This window comes from Rhinatrema bivittatum, chromosome 9 (genome assembly GCF_901001135.1).
Source record: "Rhinatrema bivittatum chromosome 9, aRhiBiv1.1, whole genome shotgun sequence".
NCBI classification, from domain to species: domain Eukaryota; kingdom Metazoa; phylum Chordata; class Amphibia; order Gymnophiona; family Rhinatrematidae; genus Rhinatrema; species Rhinatrema bivittatum.
Window position 1 is genome coordinate 109,851,804 of NC_042623.1, and position 27,942 is coordinate 109,879,745.

Below are 27,942 nucleotides of genomic sequence, written 5' to 3' on the forward strand. Positions count from 1 at the left end.
TCAAGGTGACTAGCATAGAAACATGAGGGCAGAAAAAGACTGTATGGCCCATCCAGTCTGCTCATCTGCCCATGGGTTGAGAAACAGCCAAGAGAGTGAAAGGAGGCCAAACTTTGGCTGGTTCCTCATAAACAGTTTATTTACAGACAACAAAAATTATAGCTTAAAGGCTGCTTACCTCAGCAATCTCTTATGTTAGTCCAGAACTCTCAAATATAGGTAGTCCTTGCATAGGCTGGTTCCTGTCTTTTCACTGGGGTCCGCTCAACCCTTATCCTAAAGTGAGGGGAGTCTCCCTCGTTCCAGAATCCCTTGCAGGGTTGGTTCTTAAGGAGGAACTGGCCCAGATAACAGTGGCCGGTCCTTTAAAGTGTTCTGAGGGAGTTTCCTCTATACTCCACCTCAGCATGCCCTTCCTGGGGTGACCATCTGCCCGCACGAGGGTTACTTTTCTTGACAGGAAGTCCTTGTTGGTGTTTTCCTTCCCCGCCTTATGCTGGACATGGTAGACAAAGGGTTGTAGGTCCAGGAACAGTCTCATCATTCTTGCATTGGATTGCTTGTTCCTCTTTATCCAGAGAAAAGGTTGTTGATGCATCCTAAGTACGAACTGCCACCCCAGCAGGTAATGTTGAAAAGCCTCTAAGGCCCACATAACTGCCAAAGTTTCCTTCTCGATTTGTCAAATATTGCCTCTCCTGGAGCATCAGCTTCCTGCTAATGTATGCTACGGGGTGTACTTGGCCATAGCTGTCTTGAGCCAAGACTGCCCCCAAACCTACATCCAAAGCATCTGCTTGCCCCATAAAGGATTTGATGAAGTCCTGACTGATCAGGACTAGTTTTGAACATGTGGGCTCTTGTGGAACCTGGAAGGCCTTTCCAACTTCGGTGAACCTCTCTGAGGCCTTCTTCCTTAACAGCCACATGAGAGACTCTGCCTTCTCTGAGTAGTTGGGTATAAATCTTCTGTAATAACCTGTGGTTCAGATATTCAGAGGGATAGCCATGCTAGTCTGGTATAGCAAAAATGACACGAGGCAGATGGCCACCTTTAGACTAATCAATTTATTGTTTAATCCAGTGAGGCCTAGGAAAACTCTCACTTTAGTTTTTGATGTCAATCTGGGTGATTGCCTTGGTCTTCCAGGCCTGTGGGTGTATAGGGAGAAGAGTTGGGATTTCCTAGTCCAACCCCCCTTTTTACCTCCTTTATTTAGCACAGTCTCCTGTCTGTCTGCTTAGAGAATTTATCAGACTGAGTCTGAGGAAAATCTTATTTATTCAGGGGCTATGGTAATGACACTAATACAGGGACAGCACTTATCATTACGGAAACAAAAAATAAGAAAGCAATAGTTACAAAAGCATGTTTGACATCCGATGCTTATCAGATTACAATTACTTAATGCTAGCCTCGCATCCCTCTAGCAAAGACTTGCATATGTAAAGTGCTAAAAAGCCTTGACTTCATAACCCATTAAACAGGATTGGAGCCCACAGTTTCTCACCCATATGGGATTTGTAACGACACACGCTCTCTGGGTCTGATCTGACTGTCTCGTCCTTTCTCAAGTCCTCAGTGTGGTGATAAAGAGAACAACCTTTGTCACTGAAGCAACAGTACTGTGCCCTTAGTCTCAACAGGTTGCCCAGGATGCGGGGAGGCAAGGCAGGTTAGGGAAAGCAGCACTCAGATGGGTCGTCTTCCTCTTTGGATGGATAATGATCAAACAGCCTTGAGTGCTTGCACCCTGCTGTTTTTAAGGGCCTATCTATACATAATTCAGCAGCTTAATGCATTGTCAGCTGAATGCATAATTAAGGCTTTAATCGACTAATTTTTTTTTTTATGCTCTTTTCCCAGTCTGTTTCTTTCTCCAGGTTCAGCGAGCAGTCAGCTTGAAGAATCCAAGTTGTTCACATGTGATAGTGCACTGATAAGTCTTGCTCTCAGATTGGCTCCAGAGCCATAAAAAGAGGCCCATAGTGTTCTGGCTGTGCAGATTCACACAACACCAATTGTCCTGTTGCTCTTGGCCTCTTTTGGCACTGTCTAGGCTGAAAGGGCTTGGTCATCTGTCAAAGTGGTCACATGCACAGCAACTGTAAGTCTCTCTTATCCCTGCATTTGTCAGCAGATAGCCAAACAGGCCAATGTCCATTTTTACTGATGTCAGAGAGTCCATCTTAGCTTCATGTCCTCTTAGCAAGAATTTGGATATTCCTTACAGGTGGACTTTCCCCTTCCCAAGGGTGATGTTGAGGTCTTCTTGCCCCTTAGCAAGCCCTTTTTGGGATTAAGTGAACTCGATGTGAGCTGGATGCACAGGTTTTTGAAACCCTGGTAGTCCTGGCCTATCATTACATGGTAAGGGAACCAGGGGAGAATTCCCATTTCCATTCTACTCTGGCTAGCCAGGTCTTCAACTGGATTTGGTTGTGGGATACTGACACTTGTCTCCATGGATTCACACCAGGGTCACGGTTCCTTTTGTACTCAATCTGGCTCCACTTCACAGATTCTCTTCGGATGAGTGTCGTCACACTCCCGGATTCTACTAATGCCTGGGTTGGCGAACCTTCTATCTTGACGGGAACCACAAAAGCAGGGCCTCCTGGACTGGGGATGCTCACAAAATTACAAAATTGTGAGGTCATAAGGTTAACATTCATCGGCTTATTTTCCTTTAAGGCACAGTTTTGGACAAAATGGCCCCTTTCCCTGCAGTTCAAACATGGCGTAATGTTCCTGTTTGTGGATTGGAGTGAGGAATCGGGCTTGTCCTGACCCAGGGCTTATTGTGGACACTTGTTTCTTAGACTCCAGTGTCTTTTAGCCAGGTAGAATGGATTCTCCTGGGGTCATGATGACTCAGGCATTGTCTGAGCCTGATAATAGGTCTAATGCCATTGCCAAAGTAGGCCACCCTATCCCATCTAGGAACTGTTCCAGCAACAGTTCTACTACTTCCATCCCCGTCTTCCCTTCTGGATGTAGCCACTTCCAACCTATATCTTTGATTCTGTGGAAAAGGCTCCTAGAGCCTTCTCTAGGCTGAAGAATTCCCCACCGTAATTGTTCTCGATAGGCTTTGGGGGTAAGTTCCACCCTCTCTGCTTTAACCTCTGCATATGTGGCCCGCACTTCTGGTTTGATGGCTTGAAATTCAGCTTGATTACTACCTTAAGTAAGTTACCAAGGTACATAGTCCAGGGTTCCTCTGGCCAGCACGCAGTTCATTCAAAGCTCCTCAAAAAGCAATTGGGTTCCTCTCCCGGAGCCATTTTCAGTATTACTGGTGATAAGGGAGGCAGCTTGGTTACTGCTCTTTGTACGTCCTCTGCTATCTTGAGTTAGCAGCTTTTGCTGCTGTATCACTTGCTCTTGCAGCAGCTACTGCTGGCCAATTTGATCCTGTAAAGTAGTTTGTAATTGTTGCTGCCCTGCAGCAAGGAGTTGTAACATTTGTTCTAGGTTTCTTACTTCCCCCAGCTATGCTCTGCAAACAGTTTTGTGCCTCTCCCAGGGGAAGGAGACAGAGAAAATAAAACAAACAAAAAAGAAAACCTGGCCTGTCCAGCCCTTAGACCCAGTCTACCCAGCAGGACTAGTCCTTTAGCCTGTTGTAATTTGGGCATGGCTACTGGAATCACCAGGCCCCGGGAAAAGAACAATAAATTCTGGGTTTTTTTTTCCTCTATGGTTGTGAGTCACTGTCTGTGCTTCACTCTTAGATTAGGATGTCCCAATGCTGCACTCTGTGCATTTGTGCGAGGTTTGAGAGAGAGAGCAATATCTGTGGCAGGGCCAAAACTGTGGACCTCACTGCCATGTAAACTGAGGTTATTGAAATATTTGAAGTTGTTTAAAAAAGAAATTAAAACTTGGCTCTTCAAATAGACATATGATAGCAGTAACCTTGAGAGAGAGATTTTCTTTTGAATTGATAGGCTGAGGAACAGACAGGTCTAACATATTATGATTTGTATTATATATGTTGTCAATTAGTATACCTATTTTTGTTAATCTTTTAATTTTGTTGTGAACCACCACGATTGAATACAGAGTAATGGTATACAAATAAATAAATAAAATAAATGTGGGCGCTTGAGAGTGGCCATGGTTTGGGAAACAACCAGGAGAGCAAAAGGAGGCTATACTCTGACTGGTTCCTCACAGTTTATTTACAGACAATAAAAAGTACAGCATAAAGGCGGCTTATCTCAGCAGTCTCTTGTATCAGTTCAAAACTCTCAAATATAGGTAGTCTATGCCTAGGCTGGTTTCCTGCCTTCTCCCTGGGGACCATTCAACCCTTCTGGGCTTCAACTTCTTATGCTGTAGTGAGGGGAATCTCCATCGGCCCAGAATCCCTTGTGGGGTTGGTTCTTAAGGAGGACTGACCAGGATAGCAGTGGCTGGTCCTTTTAATGTAGACTGATGGAGTTTCCTATTTAGTTCTGAACACCACTCCGTCAGATTTCCCTTTTTCTCTCATCTGTATCCTTCCTCAACTGATTTAGCCTGGTATTGCTGTATCCCATTCATGAGACTCACTGAACCATGTCTCTGTAATAGTAATAATTCAAATCCGCCTCCATCATTAGAGCCTGCAGGTCTGGACTTTTATTGTCCAGATTATGAGCTTTTTAGCTTGTCTCCTTTAAGAACATAAGAAATTGCCATGCTGGGTCAGACCAAGGGTCCATCAAGCCCAGCATTCTGTTTCCAACAGAGGCCAAAACCAGGCCACAAGAACCTGGCAATTACCCAAACACTAAGAAGATCCCATGCTACTAATGCAATTAATAGCAGTGGCTATTCCCTAAGTAAAATTGATTAATAGCCATTAATGGACTTCTCCTCCAAGAACTTATCCAAACCTTTTTTGAACCCAGCTACACTAATTGCACTAACCACATCCTCTGGCAACAAATTCCAGAGCTTTATTGTGCATTGAGTGAAAAAGAATTTTCTCCGATTAGTCTTAAATGTGCTACTTGCTAACTTCATGGAATGCCCCCTAGTTCTTCTATTATTCGAAAGTGAAAATAACCGAGTCACATCTACTCGTTCAAGACCTCTCATGATCTTAACGACCTCTATCATATCCCCCCTCAGCCGTCTCTTCTCCAAGCTGAACAGCCCTAACCTCTTCAGCCTTTCCTCATAGGGGAGCTGTTCCATCCCCTTTATCATTTTGGTTGCCCTTCTCTGTACCTTCTCCATCGCAACTACCGTATTTCCACGCATATAACCCGCGGGTAATGTGCGTTTTTACCTACCCCGCATGCCCCCCGCGGGGTATAAACGTGGGCGGGTTATCCAGAAAAAATTTTACAGCAGCGGTTAACATCTCTCTCCCCCCGCCCCGGCGCTTCACGCTGTATATCCCTCCGCCCACTCCGCCGCGGGCATTGACTCGGCTACACGTGGACAAACTTTCCGACCAATAAAGTTTCCCGACTCTGAATAGAAGCGAAGGAGGAAACAAAACAAAGCGTCAAGGAGAGCGCGCATCTGATAGGCTGCAGCTGAGAGGAGTCCGTCCTATCCCTGCGCCCGGCCGCTTCCTGATTGGTCAGGAAGGAACGAGGGGACAACGAGAGAGGAGGGTCAAACTCCCTCGGGAAGCAAAGCGCCGGCGATGTGAGAGGGAGCGGCTCGCACCCCGGGGCAGGCCATGAAAATGCTGGGCATGTACGTACCGGAGCGCTTCTCGCTGAAGGCGTCCAGCGTGCAGGACGGCATGGGGCTGTACACGGCGCGCAGAGTGCGCAAGGTCAGTGTGCCGGCGGCCCCGCCCCCTCGGACAAGCGCCCTGTCTGCCCGCGGGTTATATGAGGAGGCGGGGTATATTAAAGGTTTCTTACATAAATTTTGAAAACCTGCGGGTTATGTGTGTGGGCGGGTTATATACGTGGGCGGGTTATTGTCGTGGAAATACGGTATATCTTTTTTGAGATGCAGCGACCAGAATTGTACACAGTATTCAAGGTGTGGTCTTTAGCTTACTTCTCTTCCTTCTCTCTCTTTTTTTTTTTTAACCCGTATGCTTTAAAATAGTCTCTTGAGCTGATAATTCTGTTAATTACCCTCTTTACCAGCGTGACATTGCAATTCCATTGGCTTACTTCTGCCACCCCTTCCTCCTAGTTCAAATGCCTGATGCCCCTTCTAACTTAGGATCCTTTTTCCTGCCACGGACAGATGTAGGCCATCTTCACTGTATAGGCTTTTACTGTTCCATATATGGATCCAGTCACCTAAAGTTCAAAACTCTTTCACACCAGGTTTTGACCCTTTGTATTGAAGTTATCTGTACAGCTTAGCCTTTCCAGCTCAGCAATGGTGCCCCTTGGCCCTTCCATTGCTTACCTGGCAAAACATTAAGACTCAATAAGTGCTGAATGTGAAATAGTTTTCTTTCAGGTCATCCCTGAAGCCAGACCCCACAACTAGATTAAATATAAACTTTAAAAAAAATGTTATTTATTTAGCACTAAATAGCAGAAAGCAATACAAGCAAATTATTTACTTAAAACTTTCTCCCTCCCCCCATCCCTTGGTGCCCTATGCACGTGCATATTTTGCTTGATAGTTAATCCAGGACTGGTGCTAGAGCACATAAGAACATAAGAAGTGCCAATCTAGGTCAGACCAAGGTCCATCAAGCCCAGCATTCTGTCTCCGACAGTGGCCAGTTCAGGTTACAAGTACTCGTCAGACCCCAACTAGCCACATAGTTGATCTATTTTTTGTATCCCACATCCAGGGATCAGCGCTAGCTTTCACAAGTCTATTTGGCCAATAACTGTTTATGAACCTTTCCTTCAGGAACTTGTCCAGTCCTCTTTTGAACCCCACTATGTTAGTTGCCTTGACTATATCCTCTGACAACAGATTCCATATTTTGAATGTGCGCTGTGAAAAAATATTCCTATGATTAGTTTTAAATCTTTTGTTCACTGATTTCATGGAGTGTCCCCTTGTCCTAGTGTTCTTTCTGTCTCCACCAGATGATTCCATTACCACTAGTATTGGAGCAGCAGGTTGTTTGGAAGCCATCATCTTGTTGAGTCTTACTAGACAAATTGGTCCCATATCTTTGGCCTACAATGCACGAATTCAGGTGCAGATTTTGTTTCTGATGGTTTTGGGAGGCGTGCCGATTGTGGTGGCTGAGGGTGCACAGTCTCTGGTTCTTGTGAGGAAAGAAGAGACTGGGGTGGGGCAGCCTATATTCTTGGAGCAAGGAGAAGGGAAGGTGATGTGCTGGGGATCAACTCTTGACTTAAGGCAGTGAGTGTTTTAGTTACAGGACCTCTGGGGCAGTTATCAAGAGTAGATACACTACTCCCTGGGAGGTGAATGCAGCAAGCTTGGAGTTGAAGTCCAGATCCTCTTTAACTTAGAAACATAGAAACACGATGTCAGGAAAAGACCATATGGCCAGTCTAGTCTTCCTTTCCACACCTATTGCTCAGCTCTAGAATCCCCACCAGTCCTTGAGAGATCTTCTTTGCTTGTCCCATGCTTTCTTGAATTCAGATACTGGCCTTGTCTCCACCTCCTCCATTAGGAGGCTATTCCATGCACCCACCTCCCTTTCTTTAAATACAATTTTCCTCAGATTACTCCTGAGTCTACCCCCTTTCACACATGTCCTCTTGTTCTAGAGCTTCCTTTCCGTTGAAAGAGACCCGCTTCCTGTGCTTTCATACCTTGGAGGTATTTAAATGTTTCTATCATATCTCACTTATCCTGCCTTTCCTCTAGGATATACATATTTAGATCTTAAAGGCTTTCCCCATACACTTTACCATTTTAGTAGCTACCCTCTGGACCATCTCAGTCTGGTTTATATCCTTTTGAAGGTGTGGTGTTCAGAACTATACACAGTATTTCAAATTATGTCTCACCAGGGACTTATACAGAGGCAATATCACCTCCTTTTTTTGCTAACCATTCCTCTCTATGCATCCAAGCTTCTATCTTTTTCTGTCACCATATCCACCTGTTTGACCACCTTGAAATCATCAGATATGATCACGCCCAGATCCCATTCTTGTGTCATGCAGTGAAGAGTTTTGCCTCTTATACTGTACTGCTTCCTTGGGTTTTTTTGCATCCTAAATGCATGAGCAAGCATTTTTAGGAATTTCATTTTAGCTGCCAGACTCTAGACCATTTCTCAGGCTTTGCTAGATCCCTCATGGTTTCCATGGCTTCCTGGCTTTCTACCCTGTTGCAGATTTTGATATCAACTGTGAAAAAAAAAAAAAAAAAAGTCCTTCTGCAATATTGCTTCCTTATCATCCTGTTACACAATAGAAAATTAGAAATGACGGCAGAAAAGGACAAAATGATCTGCCCAGCAAGCTTATGCTTATGCCAATATCTGCTGTACTGTGCAGGATGCCCTCATGTTTATCAATTTCCCAGACCATAAAAGTCAGGGCCCTCGGATGCTGTTTGAATTGACCAGTTGCTTATCTCTGCCTACTAGCAAATTGAGACAGAAGACACATCCTTTTTCATTGATATCTCTAGACTGGTGCTGCACTGGCAATAGTCAGTATTTCTCTATCTCCAGTAGATGGTCAACACATGCTACTGGAAATAGTCTTAGCTCCCAGGTCCCCAGCCTTTAGGCCTGGTCTCTGGATGGAGCTTGCTCTCAAGGCAAGAATGGGGGTGTTTTCCCTGGTACAGCAGGATCTCGGCTCCATGGGCAAACAATTCTTGTTGATGTTTTTCCTTTGTCGAGCAGGCATGAATCATAGCTCCCCAGGGTTTCCCTCAGAGCCTGGTTGAGCAAGGCTTGGATCTTGACTCCTGGGTTCCCTTGTGGGTCTGGTTGAGCAAAAACCTGGATCCTGACTTCCAGGTTACTTTTTGGGCCTGGTTGAACAGCATCTGGCAAGTGACTCCCAGGTTCTCTCTTGGGCCTGGTTAAGACTCAAGGGGACTGATAGGGGAGGCCTTTGGAATGTCCCCCCTCTACCATGTCCTCTCTCACCCTCTTCTGTCTCCTTCAAGCCTTCCTGTCCCCTCCTCTCTGTGCTTGGGTTTCCCTACCTCTGGATTGACTGGGCTAGGCAGCAGCCGCAGTAAAGAGGCTTTTATCAAAAAAATAAAATAGTATAGCCAGCTGCTGTTCTTCAGCAGCTGCCATGACAGAGAGTGTACAGAGTCACAAGCAGGTAAGAATCTCCTTTCTGGAGACCCTCCATGCAAGTGTAAGTATTTACTGTTGTGGCAGGACCTGCAGCCATCGGAACTCTGCCTGCCCTTATAAAGTCAAATTGCCGCCAGCTTTCTCCCTCCAGAGGGATGTTTGGATGGGGGCTGCTGCTGCTACTGCTGTTGTGGAAACAATCAACCCTTAAGAGAGGATCTCTGCAGCCTGACAGGAGCATTTTTGGTGGCAGGCTCTGCAGCTAGTCAAGGAGAGACAGAACTTTCAATAGTTTATTCTGTGCTCGGGAAAAGCCACAAGGCAAAGGGAACCAGATGGCCCTGCTATCTCAGCAGTCTGCCTTGGCAGCTCCAGCCACCAGTTTGGGTATCCCATGTGACCACTTATTCTCTGCTCGTGGTGAAACCGATTAGGTGTCCTCTGGACTGAGCAGACAACCATAGGCAGAGAAGCTCTGTTGTTATACATGTGCACAGGCGGCAGTGAGTCCACACATTCAGCACAGGCATCATATTAAAAGCATTATGAAGTTTAAACCATGCAAAGAGGGCTTGTTTTACTCTCACATTCCTGGCGCTTGTGGGAAAGTGCCCGGGCCCCAACTAAAAAGTACTGCTTGCTCCTCCCTCAGAGTCCTGGTCCTTCTCAGTGCAGGCTCTTAAAACATTTGTGTGGAAGAAAAATAAAAAATGGCCCTTGTTCCTGAATGTTGGAGTCCAGGATCCTTAGCGGGGCTCTTCCCTCTCCCTAAGGACCTTTGTCCATGCAGAAATGTAGTGCCCTTCCAGCCTATGCTAACTAGTGAGTCTTGGGCCCCTAGGAGGTCACCTCCATTGGATTCTTTTGTGGCTGTTTCATGGTACAGACATCAGGTTCAAGGAGTTCAATGTTCAGCGTATTTGCCCTTCCATTGGGGCATTGTAATCTGGATCTGGTTTTTAGAATTCTTGTCTCCTCCTTTCAAGATGCTTAATCACCTGTTCACAAAGGATATTCCTCAAAGTTGTCTCCTAGTCTTTCCAAAGAGTTGGTCACTTTTAACCAGCGTCACCTTTTTTTATTTTTTGCCTTCAGTAAACAGGCAGAGTCTCCCCTATAAAGGGGAATGTGATGGTAAGCAAAATCTCTCCCCTTATTAAATAATTCCTCAGATATTAAAATATGATTAATCCCTTTCAGCTAACCAATAGGTCCTTATTCAGTGGACCTCATGGGATGAGGCAGCTTCATTATAGAATTCTCGTTGTAAATCAAGCAGGTAGTCTCCGCAGTCTTTGTGAAAGGGTCAACAGGTTCTGAGAGTGCTTCGTGCTCATTCTGTGAGGGATCAGGCTTCCTCTTGAGCAGAGTCTGCGGTGTCTGCTCCAGAGGACATCTGTAAGGCTTCTGCAGATTCGATGTGCAAGCCAAGGGAGATACTGCCTTGGGGCAGACATTTTTGGAGCAGCTCTGTTGGCTTCCCACTGGAATGGGCTTGGGTACATCCCACTAGTCTGGACTGGTGTAGCAGAATGATAATGAACGTGAAATTTAGTCATACCTTTTACATTTCCTTTCCTTGATTCCTATTATACCAGTCCAGGACCTTCCTGGGAAGTCAGGGCCTGCACGGTTATCCTTGGCAGTGGGCCTTGGATTTGGCAGAAACATATGATTTGATCTTGAAAATGCTCCTGAGATGACTTCTTTTGGGCTACTTTTCTCTCCTGTGCACTACTTGGCTTGCGTGGTGCCATACGTAGATACATGGGATATGATTCCTGCTGAGCAGATTTTGCTTTCTAAGCAGACCGTTACGGTTTCCTCTGTCCCTCCTGTTTATCCCTCTATTTATTATTCCTAAAGTTAATTGTGTTTTAGGGGGAGTTGATATTTGCCATTGTTTTGACATAAGAATACTGATTATTGTCGGTGCAGCACCAGCCTTTATATCAAGTGGTGATGTCACTGAAAAAGGGTGTGACATCTGTCTCCATCTGCTTGTAGGTGGAGATAACCCACTAGTGTGGACTGATGTAGCAGGACTCGAGGAACGGAAATCATCATGTAAGACTAAATTTCACCTTATGAAAATGTTGAAAAGAACTGGTCTAAGGATCAGTCGCTGCAGCATATCACTAATAATGCCTCTCTCCTTCATTTCATTTAATAGAATTTATTAATCGCTTCACACAAAAGGCTGAAGTGATGTACCGACTTACCACTACCCTTGTCACCTCTCACTCAACCAGTTTCTAACACAGTTAGTCACTTTAGGGTCCATTCCAAAGATGCTAAGTTTATTTACAAGTCGCTAATGCGAAACTGTGCCAAAGGCCTTACTGAAATCCAAGTGCATTACATCGAATACTCTCCTCCGAACCAACTTGTTTTGTCACCCAGTCAAAGAAATTGATCAGATTCATCTGACGCACCTACCTCTAGAAAAACCATGCTACCTAGGATCTTGTAATCCATTGGATTCCACAAACTGTACTATCCTCTGTTTCCTCATCTTCCTGCAGACCAGTCCAGGTGAGATATATCCTCCAGCCAGCAAATGGAGGCAAAGACAAAAGCTCAGAACTGACTTTCACTCCTCCTCCTATAAGGATTTAGTGTGCCCTCAGCTCTTCATTATTTGTCCCTGACTAAGTAGAGGTACAGACGTGTTGACTGGTGCTACAGCTATGAGTAGGCTGCTCCCAGAAAGGCTGTAAGTCCAGTTTCCAGGTGGAAAGTAAGTCACGTCTTGGGGGGGGGGTTCTGGGCAACTGTTTTGATGAATTAACTTTCCCCGCTCCCGTTTGGGAACAGACTATCTGAGGTCTGAGTCCCTGCCTCCCAAAAGAAGTATAACATAAGAACAAAAGAAATTGCCAAGGGTCCATCAAGCCCAGCATCCTATTTCCAACAGAGGCCAAACCAGGCCACAAGAACCTGGCAATTACCCAAACACCAAGAAGATCCAATGCTACTGATGCAATTAATAGCAGTGGCTATTCCCTATAGCAGGGGTCAGGAACCTTTTTGGCTGAGAGAGCCATAAACGCCACATATTTTAAAATGTAATTCCATGAGAGCCATACAATATGTTTAAAACTAAATACAAGTAAATGTGTGCATTTTATGTAAGATCACACTTTTAAAGTACAATAAGTCTCTGAAAATATTACACCAGGCCTTAAGACACCAATACATCTCCTATTAGGAAAACGGACCAAGTCAGGCTGCTATAGAGTCCTACACAGAAACTACACGCCAGCAGAAAACCTCACCTGAATCACGTGCTGTCCCTCACCTAACATAGAATAAAGAGACCAAAACGCATAACAAGAAGCATGCAGACAAAAACTGAATTGGAAACTGCAACAAGCCAGAGTCTCTGTATGCAGTGTAACAAAGGAAAAAAGAACATCACACATCCTTATAAAACAAATCAAGAAATATAAAATCATCAGCAGTAAAACTGTACTAACAAAAAGAACATATTTCGAAACAGCTGATGAGTGGAATATCCAATAATTAAAAACTCATATAAAACATTTCCAGATACCAACAAAATATTTCAAAATAGCAGACACAAAGATCCAGTAATGAAAAATAATAAGGATACAAAATTTTTTTTGCTCTGCATACCTGGGAACGTTTGATATCCAGGTGTCCTGAGATTGTTCTGAATTAGCAGGAGGTGGGGTGGTTTGCTTGGAACTTTCTCCTCTCTCAGTCACATACCAGCGCTCTCTCTCACACTGGCTCTCAATGACACACCTATACACACATGCTCTCAGTCACTCACATATACAAATGTTTTTTCTCTCTCACTTATATAGGCTCTTAATTACACATTTACACACATGCTGTCTATCTTTTCACGCTTACACACACACAGGCTTTCAATCACATAAATACATGCTGTCTTTTTCTCTCACACACAGACTCTCATTCACATGCTTACAAACATGTCCTCTCTTTCTCTCATTTACACACAGGCTCTCAATCACATACTCACATGCTCCCTCACCTAAATCAGCTCTCAATCACACACAGACACACATGGTCTCTCTCTCTCATTTAAACACAGGCTCTCAATCACATACTCACATGCTCCCTCACCTAAATCAGCTCTCAATCACACAGACACACATGGTCTCTCTCTCTCATTTAAACACAGGCTCTCAATCACATACTCACATGCTCCATCACCTAAACCAGCTGTCAATCAGACACAGACACACATGATCTCTCTCTTACTTATACACACAGGCTCTTAATCATACATACACATGATCTCTCTCACACACAAAGGATCTCAATCATACACACATACTCTTTCAAACAAACAGGTTTTCAATTACAAACTTACACATACAGGTTCCCAATGGTAAACTTACATTCATGCTCTCTCTCTCACAGGCAGGATCTCAATCACAGACATACTCTCTTTCACATATACAGGCTCTCAATCATTCACATACATGCAATCTCTCACTCACACACACAGGATCTCAAACACACATGCTTGCTCGCTCATTCACTCTCTCTCTCTCCCCCTTCCCCCCCCCCCCCGGGAACTCGCGGCAGCAGCAGCCACCTCCCAACGCTAACCTCCTTCATTTTCAGCCCTCGCGGAGGCGAAGGCGGAGTCCCATCGGCCGCGGTTGAAGATTTTCATTTTCCTCCGAGCCCCGCTGCAGTCTTCTTCCCGCGCAGGCACCCGATGCTCTCCACTTCCTCTTCCGGGCCGCGGGAAGAAGAGAGCACCGGCGTGCTCTCTTCTTCCCGCGGCCCGGAAGAGGAAGTGGAGAGCATCGGGTGCCTGCGCGGGAAGACCCGCGCAGGCACCCGATGACTCCAGCGCTGGCACCCGGCTGACACCCGATGACTCCCGCGCAGGCACCCGGATGACTCCAGTCGGCGTGCTCTCTTCTCCTCCCCCCCGCGGCCCGGAAGAGGAAGTGGTGAGCATCGGGTGCCTGCGGGGAAGAAGAGACCACGCTAGTGTGGTCTCTTCTTCCCGCGCAGGCACCCGATGCTCTCCACTTCCTCTTCCGGGCCGCGGGGGGGGGGGGGAGAAGAGAGCACGCCGGTGCCGCTGACTCCAGCTGTCCTGCCGCGTTCCGCCCGGGCTGACAGCATTTTAAGCCCGGGCGGCGGAGGACCGGGGAGCAGCTGGGTCAGCGGGGAACCGCAAAGTATGGCGACACGTGTCTGCGAGCCAGATGCAGCCCTCAAAAGAGCCATATCTGGCTCGCGAGCCATGGGTTCCCGACCCCTGCCCTATAGCAATGCAATTTCAGCCTTAAAGTAGTAATATTAACAAAAGATTTGTTGTTAATTTATTTGGGAGATAAAAAAAACCCCCTCCCAAAATCATTAAGATTTTTATTGAATTCCTCATGGAATATGAAGTTGAAAGTTTTTGGAAGCTCTACCTGCTTATGTTTCCAAACAGTAATGCATTAAGTCCAAGCACTACTTTGCTGACTAGTAGAAGTCTGATGGAAATATCTTATGTTTTGTAAAGTGGAAACAGAGAGCATTGGAGCATCACAGTTGAAAACTGGATTTGAAAGAATTGTTTAAGCAGCTTGTAGACAATGAGGTTGGTATTTGCACCATTTGTCCATCTAAGTTCAGATTTAGTTAGACAAATAGCGGAATTTGAAAATCCCATTCTGGATACACCGTTTTATGCCTCTGGATACACTCAGCCAGTCGAGTATTCAGGATATCCGCATACAATGGAGGCAGTGCATTCAAATCTATCTGACCACATAAAAAGTTTTACGACTAACTCGACTAACTCAGAGTTAGTCGTAAAACTTTTTATGTGGTCAGATAGATTTGAATGCACTGCCTCCATTGTATGCGGATATCCTGAATACTCGACTGGCTGCATGTATCCAGAGGACTGGGTTCAGAACCACTGGTCTAAATGCAGCGCCCCAGTTTCATTAGGTGGCCTTTTCAGGGTGTTATGTTTTATAGTATTGTTTTACTTTTTATTATGTATGAAACCTTTTGTAGACCACTTTTCTTGTATGGACAGGTCATGTGGTATATACATTTTATAAATGAATGAATATTTATCCATTCTAAATGTGGGTGTTTCTGAGTGCATCAGCTGATTGGAGGAGAAAACTATGTATGTAGATTGAATATTCCAACAGATGTTTATAGTTTCCCTTGTCTAACCCCCATCTGCAGATATAGCACGTGCTTTTTCTTAAATCCCACTTAATTTTAGTGGATTTGCAAACAGAAACTACCTGGGGAGTTTCTCTTTGTGAATTCGATACGCAGCCACAAAAGTGTGCACTTTTCCACTAGGTGGTTTGCTGAAAATGGCCCCTTTTATAGATACATACTTCTAATTTTTACAAATGTGAAAAATTAAAGAAAACAGGACAGTTCAGAATGAAAACTTAGGGTAGAATAGGGTCATGAAACAGTCAAATAACTGTTTCAAAGAACAAACCCAGTGCTGCTTGAACAGTGGATGATATGGCCTGACATTTTAAGGGGGAGTCATAAAAATATTTTCTTTTGAACATGTACATTATGCCTTCTGGTTCCTGGTCTAATGTGTCGCGTACCTTTTTCCTAATGCAGGTGAATTACGAAGCAGAGATTCTTAAGGATGGGCAGAGACTTTCGTTACTACTTCCAGCATCCTTGGACTCGCTTGCTTGTGGCTTACCTTGTGACGTTTTTTAACTTTTTGATATTTGCTGAGGACCCAGTATCTCATAGCCAAATGGAAGCCAATATGATAGTTGTTGGAAACTGCTTTTCATTTGTAATGAACAAATACCCCGGGGGAGGCTGGAGTTTTTTAAAGGTTCTTTTATGGCTCCTTGCCATTATAACAGGACTATTAGCAGGGAAATTCCTGTTTCATCAGCGACTCTTTGGTAAGTATCATAATGCCTTATGCTTACCATTAATGCAGTGTGGTTACTTTATAGAATTGATTGTGTATTTTACTTTATGTATCTGGAACTCTTTAACCATCAGCAGTTACATATTTGCCTTCTCCTTTGAAGGGGATGAGTGAGGCGAGATGGATTCAGGTATTTTTGCAGGTTATGGGTAATGCTCTTCTCTTTACAGAGGAATATTAAAGTGGCTTAGGTCACAATGCCTCCTGGGGGGGATCCTGCAACACTTGGCAATGCTGAATTGGTGTAGCGTTCCTCCTCTTGTGCAGAATTTACCAATTTTCCCCGTGGGATTTGAGCTGCGCAGCTCTTAGATAGTGAGAGCAGGAGGATCCACTTTGCCTTAAGCCAATGAGAGCAGGAGGAGTTAAAATCGGCAGGAAATACAAAATATTAATATTAAACTATTATTGCTGTTATTGCAATGTCAGCTACATAAAGTAGTTTGGCTGCTGTGTGAGTTCACTTAAATGCACAAAGATAAAAGTTAACAAATAAACCAAAATAAATATATACAAGGTGATACCTTTTTATTGATAATACATTGCTTTCTTCTTCAGGTCAGAATTCAAGTGAGCAAAAGATAATTTCTAGGAAATATAAAGTAGTATAGCTGTCATAAATGAATTATTTAAAAGGCATTCTAATGACAGGGTGAAGGAGGTGGGAATGGGTGGGGCGGGTTTGTGGGTGATCAGAAGATGACAGGCAGTATAGTTTTATGGCTCATAATGTGATAGAAAACCTAGGTCTTTGAGTCCTTTTTTTGTCATTTCCAAACTGTTCAATCATCTTGAGTTCAAAAGTCTTGCATTCCTTGACAAAAAAAGGAATTAGTAAAGATCTAGGTTTTTTATCACATTATGAGCCATAAAATTATACTGCCTGTCACCTTTTGATCTCTTTATGCTTCACTTAGGACAGCCACACTACTTTTTATTTCCTGGTAATGCCACCTTTTACTCATTTGAATTCTGACCTGAAGAAGAGAATATTAGCTCTTGAAATCTAGTCAACAAATGTATTAAGTTAGTCCAATAAAAAGATATCACCTTATATATTTATTTTGCTTTTATTTCTGTGAATCATTTATATAGGCACCAGTGAAAGTGCTCATCCAGAGGTACGTCTTTTCAAATTACTGCTGGGCCTTTAGTGTGTTTATTCATCAAGCCAATCCTACCTTTTATGTTGTTCAAATTAACATTTGCAAACTGACCTTCCTGTTTGGAAAGTCCATGGATAAATGTCATCTTGGGATCAGCAGCAACAGCTGTAGCCGGGCTGGTAAAAGCACAGTGTTATATAATGATATCACATTCAAATTGATTTAAAAACAAGTGGCTGTTTTCAGTATGTGCACTATTATGCTCAGTTATTTATTGCAGTAGATCCCAATCCTGTTCTGAGGACTCCCAGCCAGTTGGGTTTTCAGGATATCCACAATGAATATGCATGAGATAAATTTGCATGCACTGCCTCTACAGCATGCAAATTTTAGCTCATGCATATTTATTGTGGATATCCTGAAAACCCGACTGGCTAGGGGTCCCCCAGGACAGATTTGGGAACCTGATTTATTTTCAATGTATGATTAGTCTTTCTGCCATGGTGCTTGAAGGGTGAGGATCAACAAATTACATTAGCAGCATAGTATGGCTGCCATGGTATTTTTGTGGAGAATATAAACTTTCTTGGAAACCTTTATAATCTAAGAGTACCAAGAGGATTTTTTATTTTGATACATCTGTTACTATTCTCTAGATACAGAAAGTAAAAAGGTGGTAGTTTGAGAGGGTGCAGATAAGTAATGTAATTATAGATTAGGATAGCTTGGCCCTTGTGATTGAGTCAATGTGATTTTGTGGAGGTTGTGTTTATTTGTAAAATCACATGACAGAAGTAATGATGGTATGCAGGCAACTTCAGCTTTCCCAAGGCTTCTAACCTCATCTCAGGGTTTCCTCAAATCTTTTTTGGTTACCCCACAGCCAGGTAGGTTTTCAGAATATCTGCAATGAATATGCATGAGATAGGTTTGCATGCATTGGAGACCCAATATATAAGATACATTTGTATATGTATTCATCATGATTTATCCTTCAGACCTGCCAAGTCTCCCATATTTAGTAGGAGTCTCCTGCTTGTCCATGCAAGAGAGGGAAACTTCCACTCATTGGTACTCTGGCCCAGGGGTGGTGTCGCTAACCTGGCTCCTGCCACTGATCCTGCAGTTGGTACCGCCCTATCTTCTTCTTGGAGGCTCTGTCATTAAATGATCAGGGGTCACAGATGGATGGATATGACAGAATATGAGAGTTTTCTTGCAGAAAGTATGCCTGAAAAGGACACCTGTACTAAAGGCTAAAGAGGTTAGGGCTGTTCAGCTTGGCGAAGAGATGGCTGAGGGGAGATATGATAGAAGTCTACAAAATCGTGAAAGGTCTTGAATGGGTAAATGTGAAAAGGTTATTTACTTTTTTGGATATTACAAGTACTAGGGGGAACTCCATGAAGTTAGCAAGTAGCACATTTAATACAAATTGAAGTAAATTCTTTTTCACTCAATGCACAATTAAGTTCTGAAATTCATTGCCAGAGGATGTGGTTAGGCAGCTGGTGTAACATACATAACATAGAAATGACGGCAGAAAAAGACCAAACGGCCCATCCAATCTGCCAAGCAAGCTCCCATACTTATTTTCCCATACTTCTCTGTTTCACCGACCACCAAGTTCAGGGCCTTTGTTGGTAACTGTTTGATTCGAATTTCCTGCCACCCCCTGCTGTTGATGCAGAGAGTAATGTTGGAGATACATCAAAGGTAAATCATAAGGCTTAATGGTTAAGGGTAGTAACCGCCGCATCAGGCAAGTTACCCCGATGCTTGTTTACCCAGACTGCAGATGGCTTTAAAAAAGGTTTTAATAAGTTCCTGGAGGAGACGTCCATAAACTGCTATTAATCAATAGGGAATAGCCACTGCTTGTTGCTGGCATTAGTAGCATGGGATCTGTTTAATGTTTGGGTACTTACTAGGTACTTGTGACTTGGATTGGCCACTGTTGGAGATTGGATACTGGACTTGATGAACCCTTGGTTTGAACCAGTAAGCCATATCTTATGTTCTTATGCCTGGTTGCTAGTGCAAGGCAAGAGGCTCCCTGAGGTAGGAAAAACAGCTGTTAAATGACCTTGTTCAGCCAGCGAGGGGTGGAGGGGATTGGGGCAGCTTTACCAAGGTCCTGTATTGAAAGTGGCCCCAGTCACAAGAGATGACTCTTATGCCATGTACCCAGCAGGAGAGAAAAGTAGGACGGAAGAGCACTACAGTTAGGTTTATTCCCTGCCATCTCCTATCTTGTTTTTTTATGGCTCAGGCCTGGGATGCTGTCCTGCCCCACTACTGTAGCCCCTACCTCAGCTGACTGATTCTTGTGGGTAGAATGAGCCAGTCGCCTGTGGAAGGTGGAGGAGGAAGGAAAGAGATATGTGCATTTGTTAGAACATTTCATTGTCATTTCTTATTTTGTTTCATTTCAATCTCAAAACTAAACAATTCTAAATCTAACAAAATGTCATTGGTTTTCAGGTTTCATTTTGAAAACCAAAAAAAAAAGAGTCACATATCAGGCCTAGGCCCAGGCTGGAGGCCGGGTCCTCACCTGGGGAATAGGCCAAGCCCCAAAGCAGGAGCCATGGCCTACGCCAGAGTGTGATGCCGGTGCCTCGGTCTTGGCCCAAGGACAGGCCTTGCCTAGGCATAGGCCATGGCCCAATGTAGGGGCCGTAGCCTAAGCTTGAGCGCAATGCTGAAGTCTCACCCTAGGACTGGGCCTGTCGCTGGGGTCTTGGCTGAGCCCCGAGCAAAGGCCTCGGGCCCAAACATTTTTCTGAGGCCAGGATATTTCCCAACACCCCCCCCCCCCCCCACCTACCTTGTCCATCGGGGATCTTCAAAATGATGGCATCCGCTGGAGATGCACCAAAGTAAATTAACTCCGGTGCCTTCCTCCTAAGCGGAGGGCAGCACTGGATTAAATTTACTCCAAAACATCCCCAGCAATCACTGTCATTTTGAAGAAGAAAGGGAAAGAAGAGAAGATTAATGTATAAGGTCTGGGCTCCAGCCTCCTAGACTGGTCCTAGGCCCTGGCCCTGGCCTGACACCAAGGCCCAATCCAGAGGCTGCGTCCCGACACCATGGCCCGATCTGAAGGCTGGGCCCTGACACCTGGGCCTTCCTGTCCAGGAAGGTCTCCCTAGTAAAGAAGGCACTCGACCAAGGAAGGTTGAGCTGAGGGGGAGGGTCTGTGACAAAGCCTCAGAACACCTTAAGGGTCAAGGCGCAGGGATCTGCTTGGGTCCATCTTAAGCCCTAGCACAGGAAGGGAATCCTAGTCCCAGGGCGTTTCCCATAGCAGGAAAGAAGCAGGAGGCTGAGCTCCAGACAGGAGAAGGAATCAGGAACTACACTGAACTGCTTATGCATAATTGCTGCCTTTTTTGTTTTTAAGCATTTCTGAGGTAAGCAAGCTTTCTTTGTTCATTTGCCTTGTTTATAACAAAAACTGTGCACGAATAGCCAGAGTCCAGACTGTCTGTTCTCTGGCAAGCCAAAGACCATTCCCACAGTGCTACAGGCAGTACAATTAAATCCAAATCACAACCCATATGCTTGGTCACGGAGCCAGATCTTCAGGCATATGATTTCACAGCTGCAGAAGTGAGCAAGAGAGTACTTGCTTCCTAGTCTGCATTAGATGTGCCTCATTAGCAGAAACTAGTTCCAGGAGACAAACCGCTCATGACTTCAAAGGGTCCCTTGGAGATTAACAGTTCCCAGTGGTATACAGGTTCTAGGCCATATAAGGCCTTGAAAGTGAGGCATAGAGCCTTGAACCTATAGGTAACCATTGTAGTGCTTTCAAAGTAGGCTTGATGTGACCGTGTACAGACCTGGCAGTTAATACTCACGCCACAGTTTTCTGGACTCTTTGCAAATGCTACAGCATGCTGATTTGAAAAACCAAGGTTCAGCATGTCGCAGTTGTGTAAACAAAACTTTACCTTGGCATGAATAAAAGCTGGCAGATGTTCTAACTGAAATACGGTTTTAATTGGCTCATTGTGTGACGCCAGTAAGCTGTGCTGGTAAGCTGCACAGTTAATTCTGATCTAAATGAAGCCCCAGACTATGGACCACCTCTTTTTAACTGAAAGAACACACCCATTTATTGAGAAAGGGAAGTGATCAGACTGAGCAGATGGACTGCACACACATATATCTTTTTTGCAGGGGAGGGCGGAACCTATACCAAAATCAGATTCACAGCATCAAAATGGCATTGCATGCGAGATTGGTGCTGTGCATCCCAACTTGTGGGCACAGTCTCTCATTCAAGACCATTTTAAGAAGGAATTGCTTTTTGCCTGGCTTGTGATGCTGAAATGGAGCTGATTTTATTTGGCCTTTCGGTTTAGTTTGTCATATTTTAATTATGTATGTATTTTTGTTTGCTGCCTAGAGCTTTGGCATTGGTGGATTGCAAATGCTAATAAGTACAAATATTTTAGCTCTCAGAGTTCCAGATCTCATATTAAGTTTCACCACAACAGGATGATGCTATGAATGTATCCCAATTTTCTGCCTAGGATTGTGACTGATTGCCACCTTAATCCATCATTTTGTTCTTCCAACATTTTTCTCAAGACCTCATGCCTACAAAGGTGAAGAAGCCCTGCACACGGATTGTAAGAGAGCCATAACTTTCTCTCTGAAACGGATGAAAGACCATAGAAGGTCCATCCAGCTTTTTACTTTCTTTGCCTCAGTAAGCCTATGATTGCGGGATTGAAGATAATGAAAACTGTCCTGGATAAGGAGAACTCTTAAAAGCATGTGGCTGGGATATATCCTTAGCAGGCTGGATGGCCTGGGTGATCTCTTTCTTCTGTGCTCTACTATGTTATCAGGGCTTTTTTTTTCCCTGCCAATATTTCTCTGCTCTATTATGTCTTCTCCAGTCTCACCCCTCTCCTCCTGATCTCTGCAGGCTGCTGTACGGGAGCGGAGGGGTTGGACGGAGCAGGAAGCAGAGAGCTGTTCTCTGTAGGGTATTGGCCAATAGAGCCGTGTATACCATGACAATAAACCATGTAGAACGGCACCGGAACTTGGTAATTGTCCTTACTAGTCACCATTCTGTACCCTCTAATTTTCACTATTATGTATGTTTTCTTTTTTTTTCTCTCCTTTTAACTATTTATTTATTTATTTATTTATTTCGGATTTTTATATACCGACGTTCTCAATACAGGTATCGAATCAGGTCGGTTTACATAGAACAAAACTGTCGCAATAGGGCGTTACATTAAACAGCGTTTCTTAACATATGAGTAGCATATAACATATAACATAAATATAAATAATATAAATTAACTACTTTATATATTACTTTGGCAACACGTACAGATTTTGTCATGATAATAACTATTCCTGAATCTAAATCTGAGCAAAGCACTAGTAGGAGAGGTGGAGGTGAGAGAGAGAGAGAGAAAAGCCCCAGTGGTGCATCTCTTTCTTTTAACCTCCTTCCCCCATGGTGCTTTTCCCATTTCATGATGGTGGTAGAGGAGGCACTGCTCTCTTATGCCTCTTGCCTGCAGGAGGAGGGATGGGAGAAATCGTGCTGTGACTGAACCCTGTAATCTGTTGCAGGAAGTGGGGTGCTTGCCCTGTTTCCCCCCTCCTCCCTGCATCTGAGAACCGGCACCTTTCTTTCAAAGAAAAACGCCCTGTATGTTACTGATCGGATAGCAGATTGCATATCCTTCATTGATTCTAAACAGGATTGACCTTAATGGGGCGTGTGGAGACCCATAACAGGATCATGGCTGCATTGCCTGCCCAACCAAGGTCACCCTTTATTGAAGAGATTTCACGTATTTACATCCCGTTATTTAAGATGCTGACTCCCGAGGCAACAGCAAGTATGGGAAAGTTATTTTTCAGGGTCTCTTTGAGGTTAGCTCCCATCTCCAGGCCCCACTAGGGCCCATCCTTTCATTTAGGTTTATCATCCTATTAAAAAAAAAAAAAAAAATCTAACTTACTACAAAGTTCTATCCTGTTGGTGAGACTTTTGTTTATCCCTTATGTTAGAAAATAACCCTTAGCTCAGGAGTCCCTGTGGCTATGGTAAACTGCTAGCTTATAGAGAAAGCAAAGTTTATTTATTTAGCTTTTCTGTAACAGGTGTTATCTGAGGGCAGCAGTTTGCCTGTCTGTCATACCACTCTACCTTCCCGAGGAGAGCTCATTAGTTTAATTATAGAAATTAGGATACACCATACAAGATTGGGGACATGGGAATTTCCATGCACACTCAGTGGGACCTTCAAGATTTCCTAGAAAGCACCATAAGATGAGGTCAACTTAACAGAAACAGGGGGGTAAAAGGCATGAAGCGGCAATTATTACCTTAGGAAACTTGCCGGGCAGACTAGATGAACCATTTTGTCTTTTTCTGCCATCAATGCTATGTGATGTTACTATGTGAATGGCAAGTAAAATAGAAGAATAAATTCTCTCTGGGGAAGGTACCTACAGCTAGATGAACAAAGCATAGGCTGTCTGGGTGGGCACCAACAGCTGAACAGTACACACTTTTAACAACTGCATGCACGTGTGCTGTCCAGCTGTTCAGGAAAGCAATCTGGGACTGGTGCCTTCCGCAAAGAGCTTACATTGGAAATTAAACTCCTGGATCTGAATGGAGTGTATTGCTGTGCTAAGTATGGTACTCTACTTCAGACGCAGGGAGGACTTCAATTTACAGTTTAGGTCTCTGGGGCTGGCGCCTATAGCTTAATAATGTGTAAGCTCTCTGGGGCAGGCACTTACAGCTGAACAGTACATCAGTTGGAATTCACAAAACCAAAGGGCATACTATTCAGATGAAGAGCATTTATCCTTTGCCCAAGAGAGTTTACGCCAGAAATGTAACTCCTGTGGGCCGAGGAGGAAAAAACTCACATTTTTGGTGGCTAAAGTTATTCTAATGCTGTGCCCAGTGTAGCAGAAACAGTTAGATGCTACCGCTAAGCACAGCAATAGAATATCATGGCCATCTCTGGCCAAGGAATCAACCTAAAAATCAAAGTATGTTAAAGTGCTTTAAAATAGGAGTAAGGAAGTGCTTGAAGCTGGAAAGAATGTGACCAAAATGGCCTTGCATACAAAATTGGCACTGGGCATCCCAACTTGGGCACAATATCACATGCAAAGTCATTTGGACAAGGCATGCCAAATGAAAGCAAAGTTCTTTAGAATGGGCAACTATGGCCATTAGGGATGCACAGCACTTACTGTAGGTGCCCCTGTAGAGAGCCTATCTTTTACTTGGCATATCTTGTTCAAATGGCCTTGCATGCAAGATTATGCTCAAGTTGGGTTTCCTAGTGCCAGTCTTGCATGCAAAGTCATTTTGGTCACATTCTTTCCAGCTTCAAGCACTTACCTACTTACTCTTGTTTTAGAGCACTTTAATTAAAGCACTTTTCTGCATTGGTATGGATTTTTCAGGTTAACTCACATTTTAGTGGCGCTTTTTTTTGTTAAGCATTTTTTTTTACTTCTGTTCAGTTTGCATCCCATTAGCATACTGTATCCCACAAGGGCCCTGTTTTTAATGCATGCATTAAGTAAAACTAGTGCTAAAATTGAACTCCGATTTTAGTGCAGGTTTTGTTACATTGGCCTCCTTGGTGCTGAACAGTACTGTCCCATAAAAACTTGCAAACATAGCCACTCAAAAACAGTTCCCTGAAGCCCTGCTTAAGTTAGACAATTCAAATTTTGGTAGTCAACCTTGTTGAACATGGCTGAAGAGCTAACAGTATTAGGAAGAAGGTAAGTGCCTGAATCTGTTATGTGCAATAGAACGTTAAGCACCACAACAGTGAATGTTTGATTCCTTTATGCCTTTCTAAATCTTGACAATCTCGCATCCAGAAACTGTGTATCATCTAAGAAATCCTGGACTTGAGCCAATGCTGCATAATCTATTATTTTAGCAAAAAACGACATGTTCAAATTAGGTCTGAGAGCAGAATCCAGGTGCTGGTGCATTGGTTGGGAAACACAACACTAACCAATAGCAAGGCAGCTTTTCAAATGTTTGACATCAGGGGCGGTTCTATAATTAGATAAAGTAAGCAGCCTCCTTAGGTTACAAAATTTTGAGGATAGTTAAAAGTGCCTCCCCAAAACATTTCTGTGGTGGCCGCCTCACCTTGCCACAGAGTGATTACCGAAGTGCCTGTGGGATTCCTAAGATGCCCAGCAGGGCTGCAGTGGATCCCATCCTGTTACAGCCTGAAAAGAGGCTCATGGGGCTGCTGTGGATCCCATTCCAAGGCAGCCAAAGAGAAGCCCTATAGACTAGTGTGGATCCTATCCCCCAGCAGCTGAAGAAGAGAGATCCTGAGCCTGTGTGTGTGTATGAGAGAGGGTGTGCGTGAGAGCCTATGTTCTGTGTGTGAGGGACAGAGAGCATGGGTGCATGTATAAGAGAGGATGTGTGTAAGTGTGGGTGTATGAGAGAGAGAGGATAATTTGTGTGGCCACCCTCTAGCAATCTGACAATCTCAGGGTGACTGGAAGTGAAAAGATTCCAGATATGGAGAGCAGGGAAATTTTAAAATTCTTATTAGTTTTAATTGTTGGGTGTTATTTGACTTGTCATTTTGAAATATTTTATTGGTTTTTTTAAATTTGATTATTGAATGATGTTCTGTTCATCAGCTGTTTTGAAATATATATTCTTTCTATTAGTATAGTTTTACTGTTTTGATTGATGTTTTGGATTTCTTGATTTTATTATTGTTTTTTGAGGAATGATATGGTATCTGTTTTTTCATCGCTGCACTGCATACAGAGTCTGGTTTCTTGATGTTTCCAGTTCAGTTTTTGTCTGCACATTTCTTTTTATAATTTATGGTTCCTTTATTCTGTATTTAGTGAGAGTTTGTCTGTGTTCTGTGTATGTGACAGAAGTGAGGTATTCCATTGACATGTAGTTTCTGTGTAGGGATCAATAGCAGCCTGGCTTATTCTGTTTTTCAAATAGATGCATTGATGTTTTAGGGTCTGGTGTAATACTTTCATAGGAAGGGTTGTTACTGTTTGAGTGCTGGCATTTAGTGCTGTTTTGGTATGGAAGGTTTACTATATTGTAATTGTAATTTAGTTAATCCATAGCTTTAAGAGAAGCAAGCCCACATTGAATACACTTTATAATAGGCTTAATACCATATGGCAGGGGTGGCCAACTCCAGTCCTCAAGAGCCACAAATAAGCCAGGTTTTCAGGCTATCTTGAGGTCTGGAGTTGGCCACTCCTGCCATATGGGTTCCAAGTGTGTTTATTGCAGAGTTTTCGGGTTGGCAGTACAGCAGTGCATCTAAAAATAATATACATGTTGTTGTGCTATTTGTACCTCAGAAGTGTAAGGTGATGCATATAGGGAAAAATAACCCATGCTATAGTTACACAATTTTAGGTTCCATATTAGGAGCTACCATCCAAGAAAGAGATCTGAGCGTCATGGTGGATAACACATTGAAATTGTCAGTTCAGTGTGCTGTGGCAGTCAAGAAAGCAAATAGACTGTTGGGAATTATTAGAAAGGGAATGGTGAATAAAACGGAAAATGACGTAATGCCTCTGTATCGCTCCATGGTGAGAACGCACCTCGAATACTGTGTACAATTCTGGTCGCCGCATCTCAAAAAAGATATAGTTGCGATGGAGAAGGTACAGAGAAGGGCAACCAAAATGATAAAGGGAATGGAACAGCTCCCCTATGAGGAAAGACTAAAGAGGTTAGGACTTTTCAGCTTGGAGAAGAGACGGCTGAGGGGGGATATGATAGAGGTGTTTAAAATCATGAGAGGTCTAGAATGGGTTAATGTGAATCGGTTATTTACTCTTTCAGTTAATAGAAAAACTAGGGGGCACTCCTTGAAGTTAGCATGTGGCATATTTAAAACTAATCGGAGAAAGTTCTTTTTCACTCAGTGCACAATTAAACTCTGGAATTTGTTGCCAGAGGATGTGGTTAGTGCAGTTAATGTAGCTGTGTTTAAAAAAGGATTGGATAAGTTCTTGGAGGAGAAGTCCATTACCTGCTATTAATTAAGTTCACTTAGGGGTAGATTTTAAAAAGCATTTACTCGAGCAAAACTGGTTTTTGCTCGAGTAAATACACTTTACTCAAGTAAGTGGGCTTTTCAAAAATTGCTACAATATATGCCATTGAATTGTCCATAGGATTTACTCAAGTAAGTGCACTTTACTCGAGTAAATAGCTTTTGAAAATTGCTACGATAGTATGTCACATTTACATGCGTAACTCCTTTGAAAATGACCCCCTTAGAGAATAGCCACTGCAATTACTAGCAACAGTAACATGGAATAGACTTAGTTTTTGGGTACTTGCCAGGTTCTTCTGGCCTGGATTGGCCACTGTTGGAAACAGGATGCTGGGCTTGATGGACCCTTGGTCTGACCCAGTATGGCATGTTCTTATGTTCTTAAGTCTATGACTGTCCTTTTTCATGTAAAATCTGTTGTTATAAATGCATAATTTTAAATTGTGTGTAGTGAAGGCTGGAAGGTTTGTCTAGAGTATCTAATACCTTTGCACTGATCTGGAGAGAGTCCGCCTCTCACAGACTCCCACCATTCACCTATCTCCCACTTCTCTAAAGGGAAACTGCTGGGGAAATGTGGGAGGTAAGTCGCAGGT

At 43.6% G+C, this 27,942-nt stretch overlaps 1 protein-coding gene across 4 annotated transcripts in view; it reads left to right on the forward strand.

The window, feature by feature from the left end:
* Positions 1-27,942, forward strand: part of TMEM117 (transmembrane protein 117) — a 636,987-nt gene that overhangs the window by 17,686 nt on the left and 591,359 nt on the right. For all 4 annotated transcript variants that reach the window (XM_029616183.1, XM_029616185.1, XM_029616186.1 and 1 more), the window contains exon 2: positions 15,801-16,102. In XM_029616183.1, coding sequence (XP_029472043.1) covers positions 15,829-16,102 — 274 coding nt within the window. In that variant the 5' untranslated portion in view covers positions 15,801-15,828. The remainder of the gene's footprint in view (positions 1-15,800; positions 16,103-27,942) is intronic.